This window comes from Balaenoptera musculus, chromosome 8 (genome assembly GCF_009873245.2).
Source record: "Balaenoptera musculus isolate JJ_BM4_2016_0621 chromosome 8, mBalMus1.pri.v3, whole genome shotgun sequence".
NCBI classification, from domain to species: domain Eukaryota; kingdom Metazoa; phylum Chordata; class Mammalia; order Artiodactyla; family Balaenopteridae; genus Balaenoptera; species Balaenoptera musculus.
In genome coordinates, this window is record NC_045792.1 from 62371128 (window position 1) to 62388519 (window position 17392).

Below are 17392 nucleotides of genomic sequence, written 5' to 3' on the forward strand. Positions count from 1 at the left end.
AAAACTTCACAGAGTGACATGGAAGAGCCATAGACAATGGGCCAGGGCTATAAGCAAGCCCTGGATTGGCTTTAGCTGGGCTTGACTCCACCAGTGTTAGGATACCCAATGATGTCTTAAGGGCTTCATACTGAATAGGAAAATGTCATGATTCACCTAATAGTGGAGCCAAGGGGCAATGAACATTCTCTCCATCACTGGAAACACATAGAATCTGAACAGTTAGCTGTTGGAGAGGGAAGCTGAGCTAGAGCAATGATTAGGTATCTTCTAAGAGCAGTCATACAGCTCAGGCCAGAGAACTCAATTTCAGGGGAGGTCAGTGACCCACACTAAAGCTAAACTCTTAATTAAATCAAGTACTCAGTTTCCTGCATGAAGGTGTTTCATCCCTGATTGGCCTGCCTCAGCCCATCCCCCTGGAGAGAGAACTCTAGATAATAAAGCCAAGAAACACATGGGGCTCTGGGCCCAAACAACTATACACTGTTTATTGAGAACACCCGTAGATGATGGGAAGGAGGGATGCCCTGTACCGCATCATGGCCACCACTGAGTGGGAGCCGGGCCCAGAGAACACTAGCAGAGCTGGGGGGTGGGCTTCCCATGACTCACTGACCATCACAAAGGTGGGAGGAATAGGAGAAGGCCAGGCCCAAGAGCCTGGTACCATGCTGCAAATGGGGGTTGATTGGCCTTTGCCTTTCAAAAACAGAGGATTAGGGGAGGGGGACTACTAGAAAAAAATAGAAACTCTAAGATTTAAAAAAAATAGTCCTGTACATAACAAGACAGCATCTGCTCTCCAGGGCCCGAGACTGGCAGCAGGGGCCTTAGGCAGGCAGGCCAGGAGCCTCCAGGGGAAGATCAGTGGTTCGGCTGAGACAGTCAGCTGCACATAATTGGCCAGTCACCAGCACCCAGCAAAACTTCATCCATGCTCGGGCAGGGCAGGAAAGCACCCGGCCTCTTGGGAATATACAAATATTTACCGGATTCTCTTTGCTTGTTACAAAAACAGATAAGAAAGCTTACAGCAGATTATTTACAAACAGTATCCTGGGATATTGTGAAGGCAGAGGTGGGCTGGCTTGGAGGGTGGGGGTCTGTGGGGGCAGAGCAGCCATAGCAGCCCAGAGGGTCCAAGGCTGGGCCCCTCCCCAGGCTCCAGGCTCTGCAAGGCACTGGACTCTGTTACTGGGAAAGGGGCTTAATTCTTCTTGTGGAGGAACTTCATTTTGTTGCCTGTGGGCCAGAGGAGGGCAAGAGTGAGAACATTTCAGTATCATCTCTTCCAACAGCCCTGACCCTCTCAGTGGGAGAGAAGGATTAGAAAGACTGGATTACAGCTAGATATGATCCAGGATGGTGAAAACACTCTAGAGCTCTAATTAGAGCACTGGTATTAATCATGTATGGCTTTGGGCAAGCCATTTAACTTCTTCAGTCTCAATTTTCCTTTTAAAGTGAGACATGCTATGATTCTGTGATTTAGTTGGCTGAGCTCTTTGAAGGGCACTCTGGCACTGCCACTTTTGTAGTAGACCCCTTATAGCCTCGAGGAGAGCTCACTGGTCCTAATGGCCCTTGTGCTCACTCAGGAAGAAATGCACCCAGAAAGACCTGACCTAGGTGAGGCTTTATGAGATCTCTTCCTGTTCTGTCTACAGCCCCGATATAAATACCCACTGGCATTGGTTTAGAGTAGTTTGGGGTACAGATTCCCCCAGTCCCTCCCTTCTTGCTGAATATGTCTCATTAGTGACAAAGCTACTTACCCAAACCGCGGAGAAACTTGTTCATTCCACTCTGCTCAGTGTCTGGCAGTTCCTCTAAATACTGCTCCACTCGCTGCTCAAAGAGGCCTGGGGAAGAGAAGAAACAGGAACAGGGAAGAGAACAGTCATAGGAGGGAGGGAAGGGGAGGCCTCCTGGAGGGGGACCAAAGGGCACAGATCCCAAAAAGGGGGAAACCAAAGATCTGCAATTATAACTTATAAAAGCATCCTACCAGAATTCAGACTGGCTCATCAAAACTATTATTAATGACATCTCACTGTGTTCACTGCTGATGGCAAGAGCCCCTTGCCTCCCAGTGCACGTTCCTGAGCCGCATTATGGCGAGGATGCCACTCCTCGTATCAGAGCTGCCCCCAAGTGGACACCTTCTCCAGCTCCTTTTAGACCACTCTACCATGTTGTTTCAAAAGGTCTGTTACACTAAATGGACAGTATTAGTGGGCAGAAGAAATAATAACCCTGAGGTTAGAAAGGTCTTGATGAGATGAAAAAGCCCTAGAGTGAGCAGAGCTAATGAAATAACAGAGATAAGATAACCTTTGTGCTCTGAGGGCAGACTGTCACCAACCTAAGACAGAGCTAGCTCAGTTCTCTTCAAGGGCTTTCTCAACCCTGGATTCTCAGGACTCCCTAAACTGCACAGTCTGGTCTTTTTCTCTGAGTAAGGAAGGACCTGTGAATGCGGGGATAGGTAGGGATAAGCCCCACTCTTGCCACGTGGCTCCAGCCTGTGCCCAGCCTTGTGAATGCACGTACTGGGGCAGGAGGAGAAAGTGCCCTTGGCAGTCTCTCTCAGAAGAAAAGGGATGTTAGGAGGCCTGCCCTGGCTAATAACTCAAGAGCTTCCTGATGGGAGCTCACCAGTGCCTGGCTACTCAGCCCTGCGGGTAGCAGAAACGTTGGAGGACGCCTGACATCCCCCCAGAACCCCCCACCCCAGGCTCTTCTGGCCTTACCCTTTGCCCGACACTTTCTTAGCTCCCTGTCTTGGATGAAGCCAGCAAACATCTGAGACTCCATAAAAACTTCAAGAAAACGGCGGATGCTTTTGGAGGCCACAGACTTGCGGAAGGCCTCTCGCTGAAAGGCCCTCTCCCCCTTCTCACTCTGGGTCAGGAAGAGGGAGTAGTGCCCAACAGTCTCCACAAAGAACCGGATAAACACCTCTGACACCAGCCCATTGAGGGTATTACATTCTGGAAGAGAAGAGAAAATCTTTGAGGTTCAGGTCAAGAGCCTGCATCCCCAGCCTCCAGCTGGTGGTGTCTCCCTCTCCTCGACGGAACTCCAGCCAGAACCACTTCTCTGTTCTTGAAACCTTAGCTCTTGTGCTCCCAGGCTTGTAACTAGCTCCTGAGCCAGGAGGTCGGAAACTGTGCTCTGAACACGGAAGCTGGGGAATACTTGCTGGATGAATGAGAATGGAGATTAGAGACCAGAGCGCCACTCCCCACACACCCTCACGCTCGGTGGTTTCCCTGGCTTCACAGGAAGAGGAAGTTCCCTCCATCTCCTGCAGCGGCTCAAGGCAGGGCCTGAGAGGGAGGAATAACTAGTGTCCTGTCAGCGAGAAGAGTCTTTGCGGTTGCCAACTGTCTTTAGGGTTTTTCTCCCCAAACTTCCTGAGGTAGAGAATTAGAGGCAAGAGGTAGCTCTGTAGCCTGGGCCACCCTAGAAGCAGCCCCGATGTTGTCTAAGTTTCTGAACTCCCTCTGATAAAATACTACACTACTTCTCTCCCCTCAGACCCAGTCAAGCCACAACTCCTAGAACCACACTAGTGGGGCTAGAGAATTCTAGGCTAAAGTGAGACCAAGGTCCTATACCTGAGCTTCACTAGCCAGAAGGGTCTGGTGCATAGAATCAGGGTCCAAGCCCCATGAGGCCCAGGCCCAGAGCAGAGGGAGTCTGGGACCAGAACTGATTCTGCCTGGGGCAAGCCTCACTCACCATCATCGGAGTCGCTGTCAGAGTCCTGGGAAATCAGTTCATTCTTCCTCTCTAGAGCCTGCTCCAGAGCCGCCTGTAACTTCCTAGGTAACAACGTGTCCTCGTCATCCATCTGCAGGAGAAGGAAACCGCACAGTGACACTGACTGAGCACTTAACTTTGTGCCAGCCCTGTTTGAAGAGCTTGAATATATCATCTCATTTCATTCTCCCAAGAACCCTGATACTATTATCAACCTCATTTTAAGATGAGAAGCTGAGGCTCAGAGAGAGGTTAAGAAACTTGTCCAAGGTCACAAAGATAAAAAGCGGTGGAGCGGGTGGCATTCACTGCCCAGGACCAACAGGGGCTCCTACCCCAGCACCACGATGAAGTCTCCCCAGTTCCTCCATCTTCGGCTCCAGGGGGGGGAAGCATGGTTGGCTGGGGGAGGGGAGACTGTGGCCCAGCCTGTGTCTCAGGCGTGAGGCGAGGCTGTTGTGCCTGTCTCTGTATTCTGGTTCAGTGTCTGCATCGTGACGCTTCGTACCCAGGAGTCGTAGCTCTGTCAGTGGTGTGTAACAGACTACATTCCCAAAGGCTACGGCATTGGGTTGTGTTCCTTTATAGAGAGCCAGGAGGATTTCCACCACTAACAGAGGCTTTTTGAAGTTGACAATGATTGCAAACCTTTACATTCCGCTGCATTCTGTGTGTCATGTATAATCCTCCAGCAACATTTCAAGGCAGGTGTTATCACCATGCGTGTTTTAGAGATGAGAATACTGGTTCAGAGAAGTTCAGAGGCCTGTTCAAGATCATGTGTCTCAAAGGGGGCAGAGGGCAGAGGTCAAGCCTTTGGATCCAGGCCATGTTCTTCACACACCCACACTGCCTTCCAGAAGCTGATGATGCCGACCAGAACAGCAGATCCTGCTGAGGTCAAGACTTCTCAGACCAGCTTCTTTCTACCCTTGTCTGTCCTGTGAATGTGGAACCCAGAGGGCTCAACAATCAGGCTGTGAAGGTGGAGTCGTGTGTGTGACAGTGCTGGGTGCTCTGCATCAAACAAGCACCCACCCTGGGTCAGGCCATGCTCTGCAGCGTCCCACTCTTACCTGTCGGATGAATCGGTCAGACCCCAGATTCACCATCAGTGCCTGAGAAAGAGTCACGAGGGACAGTGATTCAGGATATGAATCCCTGCAGTGCCCTTCCCAGGCCTCCAGCCCTCCTGGATTCCCAGGGTCAGATAACAGGAATAACTCCAGCCAGGGAAAGACCTCCCAAGGAGAAAGGATAAGAGCTGGGTACACAAAGGAGAAGATCCCAGCAGCCTCCGTGCCACCCCCATCCCTCCTGGGGGTTTCTGTTCCTTCTGTCCCTTCCTTCCTCCACACCAACCCCCCCACCTCCCCACCGCTGGCTCCCCAGGTGGCCCACCTCCTCCACAGGCAGCTCCTTCAGTTTGGGGAGGGAGCTGGAGAGCAGACCAACCAGGAAGGGGGTGGGACAGCAGACGATGTCAATCATGGAGGCCGGGAGGACAGGAATGAAGGTGTGCTGCCAGGAGAAGGGGTAGAGCAAGGCCACCACCGCATGGGAGCAGCTGGATAGGGTACTGGCAGACAGACAGACAGACAGACAAAGCACTGAGCCCAGGCCCAGCACCTTCGGGGAAGGGGCGTTACAGCCTGCTGGGCCAGGCTCAGGACATCCTTTCATGTTAAAACTCCCAGTGCCACAAAAATGCTAAGGAGCCTTGGGCCTGGGTCTGACCTTGCAGACTGGTAAAGTTCCCACATTCCCACTGCTCAGGACCTCAGGGACAATGGCGCTACCCTCTTTGGTGGCTCTACCTAGGAACAGTCATAAAGGTACATAGCAACACTTGAACACACATACACACCCCCAAGAGCCACCCAAATGCACAGGTGGGCCTGACCTAGTGTGGGAGTATCAGCTCAGGCCAGGGAGTACAAAGGTAACCTGAGCAAGGGTTGATCACAAATTCATAGTAAGAGCTGGAAGGTCATCTTATCAGGTCCACATGTTACAGCTGGGGCCATTGATACCCAGGGTCAGTCTGGTCATAAGTGGCACACCTGGGACACAACCAGTTTTCCTGTCTCCCAGCCCAGTGTTACTTCTACCATTCTTCCTCTCTATCCGTTCCTCCCTCTCCTAATTGGAAAAAGCGGTCTGACTGAGGACCACTGACTGAGGTGAGGCTGGCACCATTCTTAACCACTCCCATCTGTCCTCTCATGCTCCAAAAAATAGCCAGAGGTCTCAGTGGGGTCACCCTTCTCTTGGCCTAGAGGGGGGCTCCAGGCCTCCAGCACCACAGGGCTGGTTGGCCAAGCAGAACGACCAACGGGAGACTGGAAGGACAATCTCCCCGACGCTAAGCAGAAGGCACAGAAGTGAGTGCTGAGGGAGAGTGTGGGTCACCGGTCAACACAGGAGACACACCTGGCTTTAACCATCCACCCGTCAGGAGAGGGGTCAAAGGCACTCCCCTAAGGGCCACATTACATATGAGGAGACAGAGGCCCAGAGTCAAGTTCATTCTCAAGCCTGCCTTTCCCACCCTGTCTCTCCGCACCTGTTGGTCCCACATGTTAGCTATGAAAGCCCTGGGCTCCACTTGATCAGCTCCAGCAGGGACTCTCACCCTTTCATGACTAATGCCCACCAGTCAGAGAACATGGTTCCAACCCATGACAGAAACAACCCCTCTTTTCCAGAAGGACCTCGGTGGACATTCGCAAGCGTTTTGGCAGCCAGTGCCTTGCTTGGCTGTCCTACCACCCCATGGATGACTAAAATACCGCTGGGCCTTGAGGCAGAGACACAGGTATGCTGGCCCTGAGAGCCCTTCCCCTAGGGACAGCAGCTCCCCATACCCCAAGGAGAGCCATCTGAAAAAGATCTGGAAAGGGGCTGTCCAGGGTCAAAGGAAACACAGCTCCACAATGCCTTCCAGTGGGCCTGGGGCTCGGGAGGCAGAAGGCTTGTACAACCCTTAGGGCTGATCACTGCAGAGCCTGTGTATGTGTGCGTGGACGCGCGTGCACCTACACACACACACACACACCCTCCCACTTACACAGACATCAGAACTAGGCCAGAGGGACCAAGGACTTGTAGAAAACCTAAAATGTGAGCAACGGAACAAGAGGTGGCTGGGCTTACTGAGCCTTGACCCCAGTCCAGGCCTGTGTGCCCTCACTGGGCTGCCTATTCTGCCCCTCTTCAGTCAGAGGCAGACCCCACGCAGGGAAGACATCTTTTCTAAGACCCAAGATTGGCAGGACTTGAGTGCTGAGCCAGGCCAGATCAGGGCCCTGGGGTATTTTCCTCCCCAAATGGTCCAGGAGTGTGTTCAGAGGCAGCTGAAGCCACGGGAAACAATCACTGTATTCACAGCCCTGTTGGAGCCAGGCTGAGGGCCATGGGGGTGGCCAAGAGGAGGCTCTGTCCTGGGTAAGGGAGTGGAACCTTCAAGAAAAGAAACCTCGGGGTCCAGGCTCTGCTAGGGGCATCAAGGTCTGACCAGACCAGAGCCTCACAGCTGGGTAGCGGGGGCTTTGCTGGCAGACAGTGAACACGGATGGCAGAAAGGCACAGACGGGGCCCCAGGAAGCTGCCATACCTGGCTAGTTCCGGTTGCCGGCTCGGTCCCTTCACAAGGCCTGACAGGCCCATGACGTACATAGAACTGTGGTGTACAGAAGCACTGAGGCTGTGACGGGAAGTGGGAGACAATCTTCTTTTCTAAACCTGGCTCTCTCTGGAAAAGCCAGAAGCTCTGGGTTTTCCTCCTCTTTACTTCTCCTGGGCTGAGGGTGGCCCTGAGTTCCTGCGCCAATGCCCTATGAGGGCATTTGGGAGTCCATTTCCTCATGACCCTCTCACGCACACAAAAGAAAGACCCCAGGGATCCTGGGCTTATTGGGGGACAAACCAGGAAGAGGATTCTTCTTTTCTGCCTCTCATATCAGCGCCTAGCGTATGTTATGGCACATAGCAGATAGCTTAATAAACGTCTAAATGACTAAATTAATTCCACCACTCTAAAGAAACTACTGCCCCCCGTGATGGGTTCTTTGACGAAAAATCATACAATGTGTTGCCGAGATCTCATCCTCTCCCTGCCTGTCCCATCCCCTACATATACCCTTTGCTATGGTCTGAATGTTTGTGTCCCCTCAAATTCTTTGTTGAAATCCTAACCCCCAAATATGATGATATTAGGACATAGGGCCTTTGGGAGGTGCTTAGGTCATGAGAGTGGAGACCTCATGAATGGGATCAGTGTTCTTATAAAAAAAGAACCCCCCTTCCGCCATGTGAGGACACAGTGAGACGCCGACAGCTATGAACTAGGAAGAGGGCCCTGACCAGAACGTGACCATGCTGACACCGTGATCTTGGACTTCCAGCCTCCAGAACTGTGAGAGATAAATTTCTGTTGTTTATAAGCTACCCAGTCTGTGGTATTTTGTTATAGCAGCCTGAATGGACTAAGACGCTCTTTTAAAGAGGAAAAAAACCCTTGGCTGCCTAGAAGAGCTCGGCCTCTTCCAGAACACCTCATGTCCAGTGACATTTCTGCTGCCCCCTCCCATGGCCACAACCATCTGGAACTCCTCTGCCTCTAAAATCATAAATGCCAACATTTCAGACTAAGACTTGAGATCTAGTCAGCTCTTTTCTTATTCTTCTTAATCCAGCTCCCCTGCCTCAATGACACCTCCAGTCCCTGGGCTTCTTTCTCCCTTTCCTAGTTTGGCCAACCTTCCTACAACCACTCTCCTCCCCAGCACTCTCAAGACCCTCACCTGGTCCTTCTCTGCAAATCCCCACATGCCTGGCCCTGGGTCACTCCATTCAGTTGCCTTCTCCAGGTGACACCCTCACTGGCCCCCTCACTGGATGGCTCAGCACTCCTCATACTATCCCTAGTCAGTGCCCTTGCCCCTTCCTCACTGTGGCTCTTCCTAAAGTTCATCGCTCTCTTAAAATACAGCATCCCACAGAGGTGGCCTTGCCTCCGCCTCCAGAGGAAGTGTGGCCCTCAGCTAGAAATCTTACTTTCTTACCTTTCTCCATGTAGATAGATTTGTACCTCTACAATCTTGGCCGTTGCAAAAGCAGCAGCGTTTGTCTTTTTCCCTCCAGCCAAGTCCTCCATTGGGTTCTCAACCCTGCCATCTTGTGTGCTCGCAAGCCCTGCTCCCTCAGTCATCCTCTCTGCCCGGGTTTGCTAACCTTTCCTCTGCATTTGATCTTTCTCTCACCACACACAGACGCACACATACACATACACACACACTCCATGCACTAATACGACAGTGGCTGGCATATACTAGGGCTCGTAAATCACATTGGATCAATAGTGGATGTGCCTTCCCCCCTTCTTCACCTCACCTGCTGGGCCCTACCTGAGCTTATCTGCTACAAAAATGACGCGGCGCTCCAGCAGCAGTGAGGCGAAGATTCGGATAAGCTGGCGCACACTGAGGCAGGTAAAAAGGCACTCGAAGTCCACATGCTCCAGCCGGGAATCCATGGGCCGCCGCAGCTCTAACACCTGCAGGAGAGCAGTGGGGCAAGTGGGTCAAGGCAGATCAGGTGGGTGCCACTCCTGGGTCCTACACAAAGCGACCGGAAGCTGGCTCCCCTTCCCACCTGCTTTCCCAAGGCCTCTAATCCACCCCACTGTGTAGTAAGACCCAGTCTCCTCCTCCACTCAGACCACAGCTCTGCTCCCACAGTACTCAGACGCCCAGCCTGTGGGCAACAGGGCTAACTGAATATGGGGGAGGCTCCGGAAGGAAGGAGCTGGGGAGCCATATGCCAGGCTCTCAGCAAAGGGGGGAGGAGAGCTGACTGCTCTTACAGATGAGGGCGGGAGGGAGCCACACAACTTCATCTGCACTGCCCTCCCTGCCCTCCTGCCCGTCTCCCCAGGGAAAGGCCTTGGCTCCGCCCTGCCCAGCCCCACAGCTGATCGCTGCCCCTCCGCGCGACTCTGCTCACCCACCTCTGGACAGACAGTGCTAGTGTCCTTGTTGCCATGCCCCCTCCCTTTCCTGCTAGGAAGAGTTTCCTTCCAGAGGCTCTGTCCTGGCCTCTATCTCTACTGGCTTGTCTAATCCCTGTGCCAGGGACAAGGGAAACACAGGGCAACGGCTGGCTATTCCACAACCTTGCCAGGAAGCAGGCCTCTCTTTATCAGGGCCAGACCTAGCAATCTTCCCTCCGGAGAGGTTGCAAGGCCACTCCTAAGGTCGGTGCTGTGGCGCAGAGACCACTTCCCTGGGGGCAGTCATGAGGGTGGAGGGTGGCAACTGACCCTAGCAATGAGAGCAGGAGGAACTGCTGACGCTCAGGCCAGGCCAAAGCAGCTCTCACCAGGGCCTGCCTAGTCTTCCCCTTGGTTCCTCAGCATATGTGGGCAGCACAGATGTGTAGATCTCCTGAGAACCAGGAGGGAAAATGAACGCCCTCTTTTAGCCCTATGGTATCAGAGCTCTCCTCAAGGGGCTTTACCCTGCCTTATCTCATTTGTTCCTCAGAGTCTAAACAAGTGAAGTTCTACCTCCTAGCTCAGCAGTCATCCCTCTGGGCCCAAGGGAAGCAGCAAAATGGGCACAAGTTGCCCTAAGGATGTGTCTCTTTTATAGGGATCTGTTTACACTCTGTCTCTCCCACCAGATGGTGAAGCCCCAGAAGGCCCAGTGACTGGCAGGATGTGGGGTACACCCAAAGTGCTCAGTGAATGTGCGCTGAAGGGATCCCTTACCACAATCACGCCAGAGGCCTCTGCGCCCCTCCTGCCCTTGCCCCACGCGGAAGAAGTCACAGTGAAGCTCCCCCAAGCCTCCCTCCTGAGAGCCTGCATGCAGCCAGCGCCCCACTCCTACTACCCCGAGGGTCCGGGCTCCTCCAGGGAGTGAGAGTTCACACAGGAAGCTCACAGGACCTGGGCCTCTCTTCATCCACCTGCCCTCAAGGAGATCATAGCCCAGTAAGGCTGAATGAGCCTAAACGATCACAGCCCACCAGCTTGGTGTCAGGACAGGGGAAAGGTGTAATTAACATCTGCACAGGGCGCTGAGAGGGCTTAGAGGTCAGGGCAGCAGCTCAGAGCACAAGACGCTTAACTTGGTTGTCCAAGGAGAGAAGAAGGGAAGTGTCTACTAGGCAAAAGGAAGCAGGGTTCAGGGACAGTAAGCAAGTCAAGTCAGAGCGTTGAGATGAGGCTGCTGAGCGGGCTGGGCCCCATCCTGAAGGACTGACTCCCCGGCATGCTACTGGGCTCTCAGGGTAGGGTCGGTGGTCCTGCCCCCAGGTCATGCAAGAAGTAGAAAGTCCCTCCAAAAGAGCGTGGGAGAAAAGATGCTACAAGAAAGGCCTTAAATGGCATTCGCCACTCCCAGCAAACCCAATGTTTCTTTAGTCAGACCCTCTCCACTCCCTGCAGCAACTAAGTTATTTCTTCTTCCCTCTCCTCAAACCCAACATCCACCTCTCACTCTCAGAGGATGACCTTCTTTTCCATTTTGAGAAAACTGAAGCCATCAGATGAGAATCCAGAATCTACAAGCCATGGCCCTTCCTTGCCATTACACAAGGAAGTACCCTTCTCTCCTAAAAAGCCAGTCTCTCCCTGGATCCCACCGCCCTGCCTTCTCACTGACAGTCTGACTGTCCCCTCCCTCTGCTGCTGCTTTAACCTCTTCCTCTGATGGGCCACTGCCACCAGCACCCAGACAACCACCTTCAACTGACTCTCCCCTGGCTCCACATTACCGTTCAACCACTGCCCCTTCCCCATTTCTCCCCACAGCCAAGCCTCTTAAAAGCTGTCTCTACAGGCTATTCCCCCTTCTCAACCCCATTCACTTCTCAAGTCTCTCTACTCAAGCTTCTCAGCCCCCTGACCCCCCACGTTTCTGAAACTCAAGGAATCCCGCCACGCCTCATCCTGACCTCGCCTGATCACTCCTTCCTTTCTGAGAGGCCCCCTTCCTTGGCTTCCTGGCACTCCTCCTGTCTTGGTTTTCAGGGCTGCTGCTCCTCTGCTGCAGGCCCTCTAAATGCTGGAGGCCCTTGGGACTATCTTCTCTTCCCTGTCTACACTGTTTGCTACTAAACGTCTTCTCTGGGGTGTCTCACAGGCATCGTAGACGTAACGTGTACAAAATCAAACTCTTCCCCCTCACAAGCCTCCCCCTCCTTCAGGTGCTCCATCCGCTGACCTGCTGCTCAAGCCAGAAAACTGGGAATTCGCCTTCAAGTCTCCCTAACACTATCCCCTACTTCCAATCAAACACAATGTGTTATTGACCCTAATTCTAAAGCACATCTCAAATCCATCTATTCTCTCCATCTTTTCCTCCACACCTTAATCCAAACTCCGATCATCTCTTGCCTGTACTACCGCAACATATCCAAGCTGGTCTCCCTGTTTTCACTCCAGTCCATAATCTACATAGCAGCCAGAGGGAGCTTTGAACGTCATATCTCGGATCTTATAACCCTGCTTTAGAGACATTCCAAAACCCTGAACTTGGCCTACAGGTACATTGTGATTTGGCCCTGCTGTCTATCCCTCCTGCTCACTCCCCTTTTCAACCATCCTGGCCTTTTTTTCCGTTCCTTGGCAAGCATCCACGCTTTCCCAACTTTTGCCTTTGCATGCTGTCCCTCTACCTGGAATAATCCTCTCCCGCCCATACCCTTCTCTTTCAGTCTCCCTCCTCCCACTTCATCTGGTTGACTCTACTCACCTTGGGTCCCCAGTAAAATGTCACTTCCTCAGAGGAGGCCTTTCCTGGCCCCTAATCTAAAGCACATCCCCTGTTACACACTCTCACTCTGTGCTCTCACTTGGCACCTAACACTTTTAGGAGTTATCTGTTTCTACGTACAAGTATTTATTTAATGTCAGTCTCTCCCACTAGACTATGAACTCCACAAGGGCCGAGCTGTGCCCCTCTTTAACTATATGACTCTGCCTCAAGATCTGCAGGAACCCTGACTGTAAGAGAGCACATATTCTGTAAACATTTGATGAATGAATAAAAGGTGGCCTGCAGTTTAGTCCGAACAGGTCAGGGAAGGCCCCTAGAAGCTGCAGAGAGTTGAGCAACAATTACAGTTCTGTCATTCACTTCTTTTAGCCCCTGTTGGTGAGGTATACAAATGTGTTGAGCAAGGAAGGGGCCGTGCTCTGCACCCCCAGAGACTGAGCCTTGGCTCAGCAGGTCCCACTCCAGCCCCAGTCCATGGTCTGAGAGAAGAGGCAGCAGAAATCCCTACCTCATTGCCAGCCCCCGGCAGGAATGTCTTCACTTTGATGGTCTTCCCTGGGGCAGGGAAGGGTGATTCCATGAGACTTCTCATGAAGGGATAGACCAGAGCGGCGGAGATCCCACGCCGGCGCTCCACCTCATCTAGGACCTGTGCCCACCGCCAGCAGCCCAAAGAGGAAGGGTGTCAGGGCGCCACCCTCCCCTACCTCCTGGGCAGAGAAGAGGGCAGCCCGGCATCTGACCAGCCCGGGCCGAAAGCTGGGAGATGGCGGACTATCTCGCCAGGAGCTTCACACCCTACCCTTCCCGTCTCCCTGGCCACTCGGTGTCAGCTCTGCTCCCTAACTAGTCCTTGCCTCAGACTCCAAGATCTGAGTAGCTGGGCAAAGGAAATACCACTTGAGGTCGGGTTCCTGGGCACTTGGCTTCCCGCAGGGTCTCTGTCCCCAAGGACTCAGCTCCGCCCATGGGCCAGGGTGAGCTGTGACATTAGCAGACACTGCCGGTGCAGGAGCTGGTAGACGGGGAGGGAGTCAGAGAGCTCCCTTGCACTTGCCCTTGCATTCTCGCCTTCTCTCACCCTCTCACACACACAGGTGGTTTTCTCATCTAAGCCGCATGCAGATACTCCTATGGGAGCTGTCAGCTTGGGGAAGGGGGAGGGAAGTAAGCCAGAGCCCTCTTACCTTGGAAAACAAGCCGAAGCAGCCAAGGCGGCTGATGACACAGTATACCTCTGGCAACCGAGGCCCTTTCCCACTTGGCTGGGCCAGGACAAGGAGGAGAGAGACACAGACACAGAGAATGCATGATTACTATATCTGACTCCTTTTCCTCGGGAACTGAGGACTAAGCACCTCTCTTCTAGTGAAGACTCCGGGCCTCTTCTAAACCTCTACTCAACCAGGCCCCCAAGGAAAAGGCTGCCACTCTTTGGGGGCAGGCTTCAGCCTCTGCTGGGCCTTCCAGCCCAAGGTGCCAGACTCCTGCCAAGCTCTACACAGGCTCCACCCTTCTCCCCCAGGAGGACACTGATGGGGGCTGGCAAAGGACGAAGAGGTTTGGCAGAGGCTATAGGGTGATGTGTGGATTTATATCCCTAAATCCCCAGGCCCCCAGTGGTAAGGGAGGGACTTGTGTACATCCTTAGGAGCAAGCCAGGCGGTCTTCTGCCTCCCAGAGGGGATTCTGCAAAACATTCCTTTTCTCAGTTGCTCTTTTCTCCCTTCCTTGATCCATCCCCATTCTAGGAAAGCAAACTGACACCAGATAAGAGAAGCAAACTACTATTTATTGAATATTTGCCATATCTGAGTCCTGGGCTTGGAACTTTCCAAGAACTTGTTAGATAGGCATTGTTATCTCCCTTTTATTGATGAGGAAACTGAGTTCAAAATTATTAAGCCATTGTCCAAGGTCATGTATTTAGAAGTCATGGAACCAGGAGTCTGTTTCTGCCTCTGATTTGCTGTATTACCTCTAAAGTATGCTGCCTTCTGACAGAAAGGAAGGGAAAGAAACACAAAGAGACTGGACAGAGGCATGTACAGAGTAGAGGAGAACAAAGTAAAAGGGGGATTTAAAAGGTAGGCAGCTGAAGGAGATGTGCACTGAGAGCTCCCCAGGCCTGGAGCCCCCAAATGCAGGCTGGAGTGAGTCCACAGGAGTTGACTTCTCCAGCCAGGGGCTGGCAGGGCTCTGTGGCTGCCTCTGGCTCAGAGGCCTGGAGTGCCCAGCAAGGCCGAGCGGGGAGGGAGCAGAGCAGCAGGTGCTGGCCCCTCATGCAGGCTGCTAAGCAAATGCAGATGGGCTATTTCAGTCTCCAAACCTGCTGGCCACACGTCACAGATCTAAAGAGAAGGCAGAATCTGTTTTTGTCCATATTAGGCCTGAAACTCACTCCTCTCTTCTTCCCTCTCCCCCGCCTCCCCTAAAGCCCCAAGTGATTAAAACAAGTATGTGGGATTTGGGTTAGAATCATTGTGTCCAATCTGTAGGAATGCCGAGCCAGTGCCAGCCCCCTTGGCAGGGACCCAGCCCAGGCCCTCTCTGAGCAGCCAGGACAAACATGCTCTTCCCTGGGGGCAGCAGGCCCGCGGCAAAGGAGCAGCTCTGCTCCATCTCTGCTCCTGCAAAGGCAGCCTTTGGCACGCTACCCTCCCCAGGCCCAGGTGAACCTGCCCGGCTCCCCACCTGGCATCTGTACTGCTCTACCTTCCCTTAGCCCCACTCACCAGGCATTCTATCTCCAAGTACTCCTTCTCCCCAGACTACCCTTTGGGGTGATCCAGGACTACCAGATTTGGTGTTAAAGGACTTGGAGTCAACCTGGCTCTGGCCCTGATTGGCTGTATGACCCTGGGCAAGTCATTCCACCTCTGAGTCTCGGTTTCTTAATCTAAAGAACATATATAATAATACTGGGTTGGCCAAAAAGTTGGTTCGGGTTTTTCCATACGATGCTATGGAAAAACCCGAACCAACTTTTTGGCCAACCCAATACCTCATAGGCTATTATGAGTAATAAAGAAAATGACATACTTAAAGCATCTAGCCTGGAACATAAACAGATCCCAAATCACAGTTCATTCTCTTTGCCCTGCCTTCTACATTGAAAGTCCTACCTCCTCTACTGGACTATCTAAAGTTCCTTAAAGATAGGAGCCATGTCTAACTCATCTTTATGTGCCTTTAGCATATGCTGCCTAACCCTCAGCAGGTGTATGCTACATGTTTCTGAATGAATGAATGAACAGCCCAGAATCCTTCACCTGGAGTCCCTGCTATACATCACCTTTGCCAAAGATCCCCCTCATCTGCCCCTTCTCCCACTAAAGCCTGGGAACCCTGAGACTCTGTCAACAACCCAAGCCAACAATACCCCTGGTGAGCCCCAGGGGAGTGTGTGACAGGACTCTCTTTATCTTTACCTCAATCTATTTCCCAGGACTAATGAGAAGAGGGATGGTGTAGTGCTTCCCTCTCTACAACATGGCTTATATTTTCAAAACCCTCCCTTTCCCTTGAGTTCAAGGCATCTCTCCCAGAATCCCATAGAAGGTACTGCTCTGTCCCTGCTCAGCCTCCAGCCCTACCAGACCATGGACAGGATGCACATCAGGTTGGCCAGGTATGGGGGCGAGGAAGGTTTGTCCTCCACCCCAATCTGATGCACACACACATACTGCTGGGTTGATGTGATCCTGCAGTCAGGATCAGCAATCTGAGCCTGTAAGCCCGAAGTAAATGAACAAAAAGAAAAAGTATAGAAGAGCTAAAAACATATGACAGCCCAGTAGAAAGTGATCCAATCTCTTCCCTTATTGTAGATTATCTTAGATCCTGGGGCCCAATCAGAGGGGCCACTTTAAGTCCTGCCATCCCAGGGAGTGCTTCGTGGTGTGTGTGTGTGTGTGTGTGGCCTGCAGAACATAGAACAACTTAAGTTTCTACAAGCTCAAGTTAAAGAAGAGCATACACACATACAAACACTGTGGCCCAGTCCCTGAGGACCGAATGGCCCTACTTACTAGTAAGCGCCTGCAGTAGCCAAAGCGTCTGCTGCCATCTTCCCCAGTCAGCATGAAAGAGAACGTCTCACTGGAACACGGAGAAGTCTGGCATCAGGGAAATATCAGAGGACCCAGGAAACAGCCCCCAAGAAGAGGGACCGCCCAGGGAGGGGGTGAAGGACCAGGCTGCCGTAGGAGAGGAGGCTGGGACTAGGGTGGGCCAGACTCAGCTGCCCACTGTCATGGGGGTAAAGGAGGCTATGCCAGGCCAGGCCTCACCTGCTGTACTCTGACACAGGAAGCCAGTCTTTGGCATCAGGGAAGCAAAACTGGGGAATGGCCTTGAGCCTCTCCTCTGCCTCCCGCATCTGCTTGGTGGGTCGGTCCAGCTGCAAGGAAGAGGAATGTGGGGAGAGACAGATAAGAGAAGACGTGGAACTTGGGGCCGGTGGGGGGTAGCTGACAAATATCTCCTCCCCCGAGAGTCCTAGGTGGTGTTTGCCCAACTGGCATGCTTCTCAGCAACCGTACCCTGACCCCACTCCCATTTCTCACAGAGAGGTCCGGGTGTGGGCTGAGTCATCATTTATTCATTCAATATATGCCAAACTAGCACTTTCTACGTGGCACCTGGCATGTGCTGGGCTACCAATAGAAAACCAAGTGGACAAGGTCCCCGTCCCTGTGCATTCTGGTCAGCAGAGTGAGATAATCAACAACAAAATTTCAGAGGGTGCCACAAAGGAAATAAACAGGGCGATATGACAGAGATAAGTGGGTGGGTGGGGCTACTTTAGAGTATCTAGAAAGATCTCCTATTTG

General features: G+C 52.6%; 1 protein-coding gene across 8 annotated transcripts in view; it reads right to left on the reverse strand.

Moving 5' to 3' along the window:
• Positions 1–458: 458 nt before the first annotated feature.
• DENND2B (DENN domain containing 2B) overlaps positions 459–17392 on the reverse strand; it is a 151076-nt gene continuing 134142 nt past the window's right edge. For 7 of the 8 annotated variants that reach the window (XM_036860064.1, XM_036860061.1, XM_036860062.1 and 4 more), the window contains 11 exons: positions 16850–16959; positions 16589–16658; positions 13745–13822; positions 13066–13206; positions 9180–9328; positions 5173–5350; positions 4848–4889; positions 3751–3862; positions 2757–2996; positions 1779–1865; positions 459–1245 (listed from right to left, as the gene is read on the reverse strand). In XM_036860064.1, coding sequence (XP_036715959.1) covers positions 1211–1245; positions 1779–1865; positions 2757–2996; positions 3751–3862; positions 4848–4889; positions 5173–5350; positions 9180–9328; positions 13066–13206; positions 13745–13822; positions 16589–16658; positions 16850–16959 — 1242 coding nt within the window. In that variant the 3' untranslated portion in view covers positions 459–1210. The remainder of the gene's footprint in view (positions 1246–1778; positions 1866–2756; positions 2997–3750; positions 3863–4847; positions 4890–5172; positions 5351–9179; positions 9329–13065; positions 13207–13744; positions 13823–16588; positions 16659–16849; positions 16960–17392) is intronic. The other variant, XM_036860065.1, reaches the window with a different exon arrangement.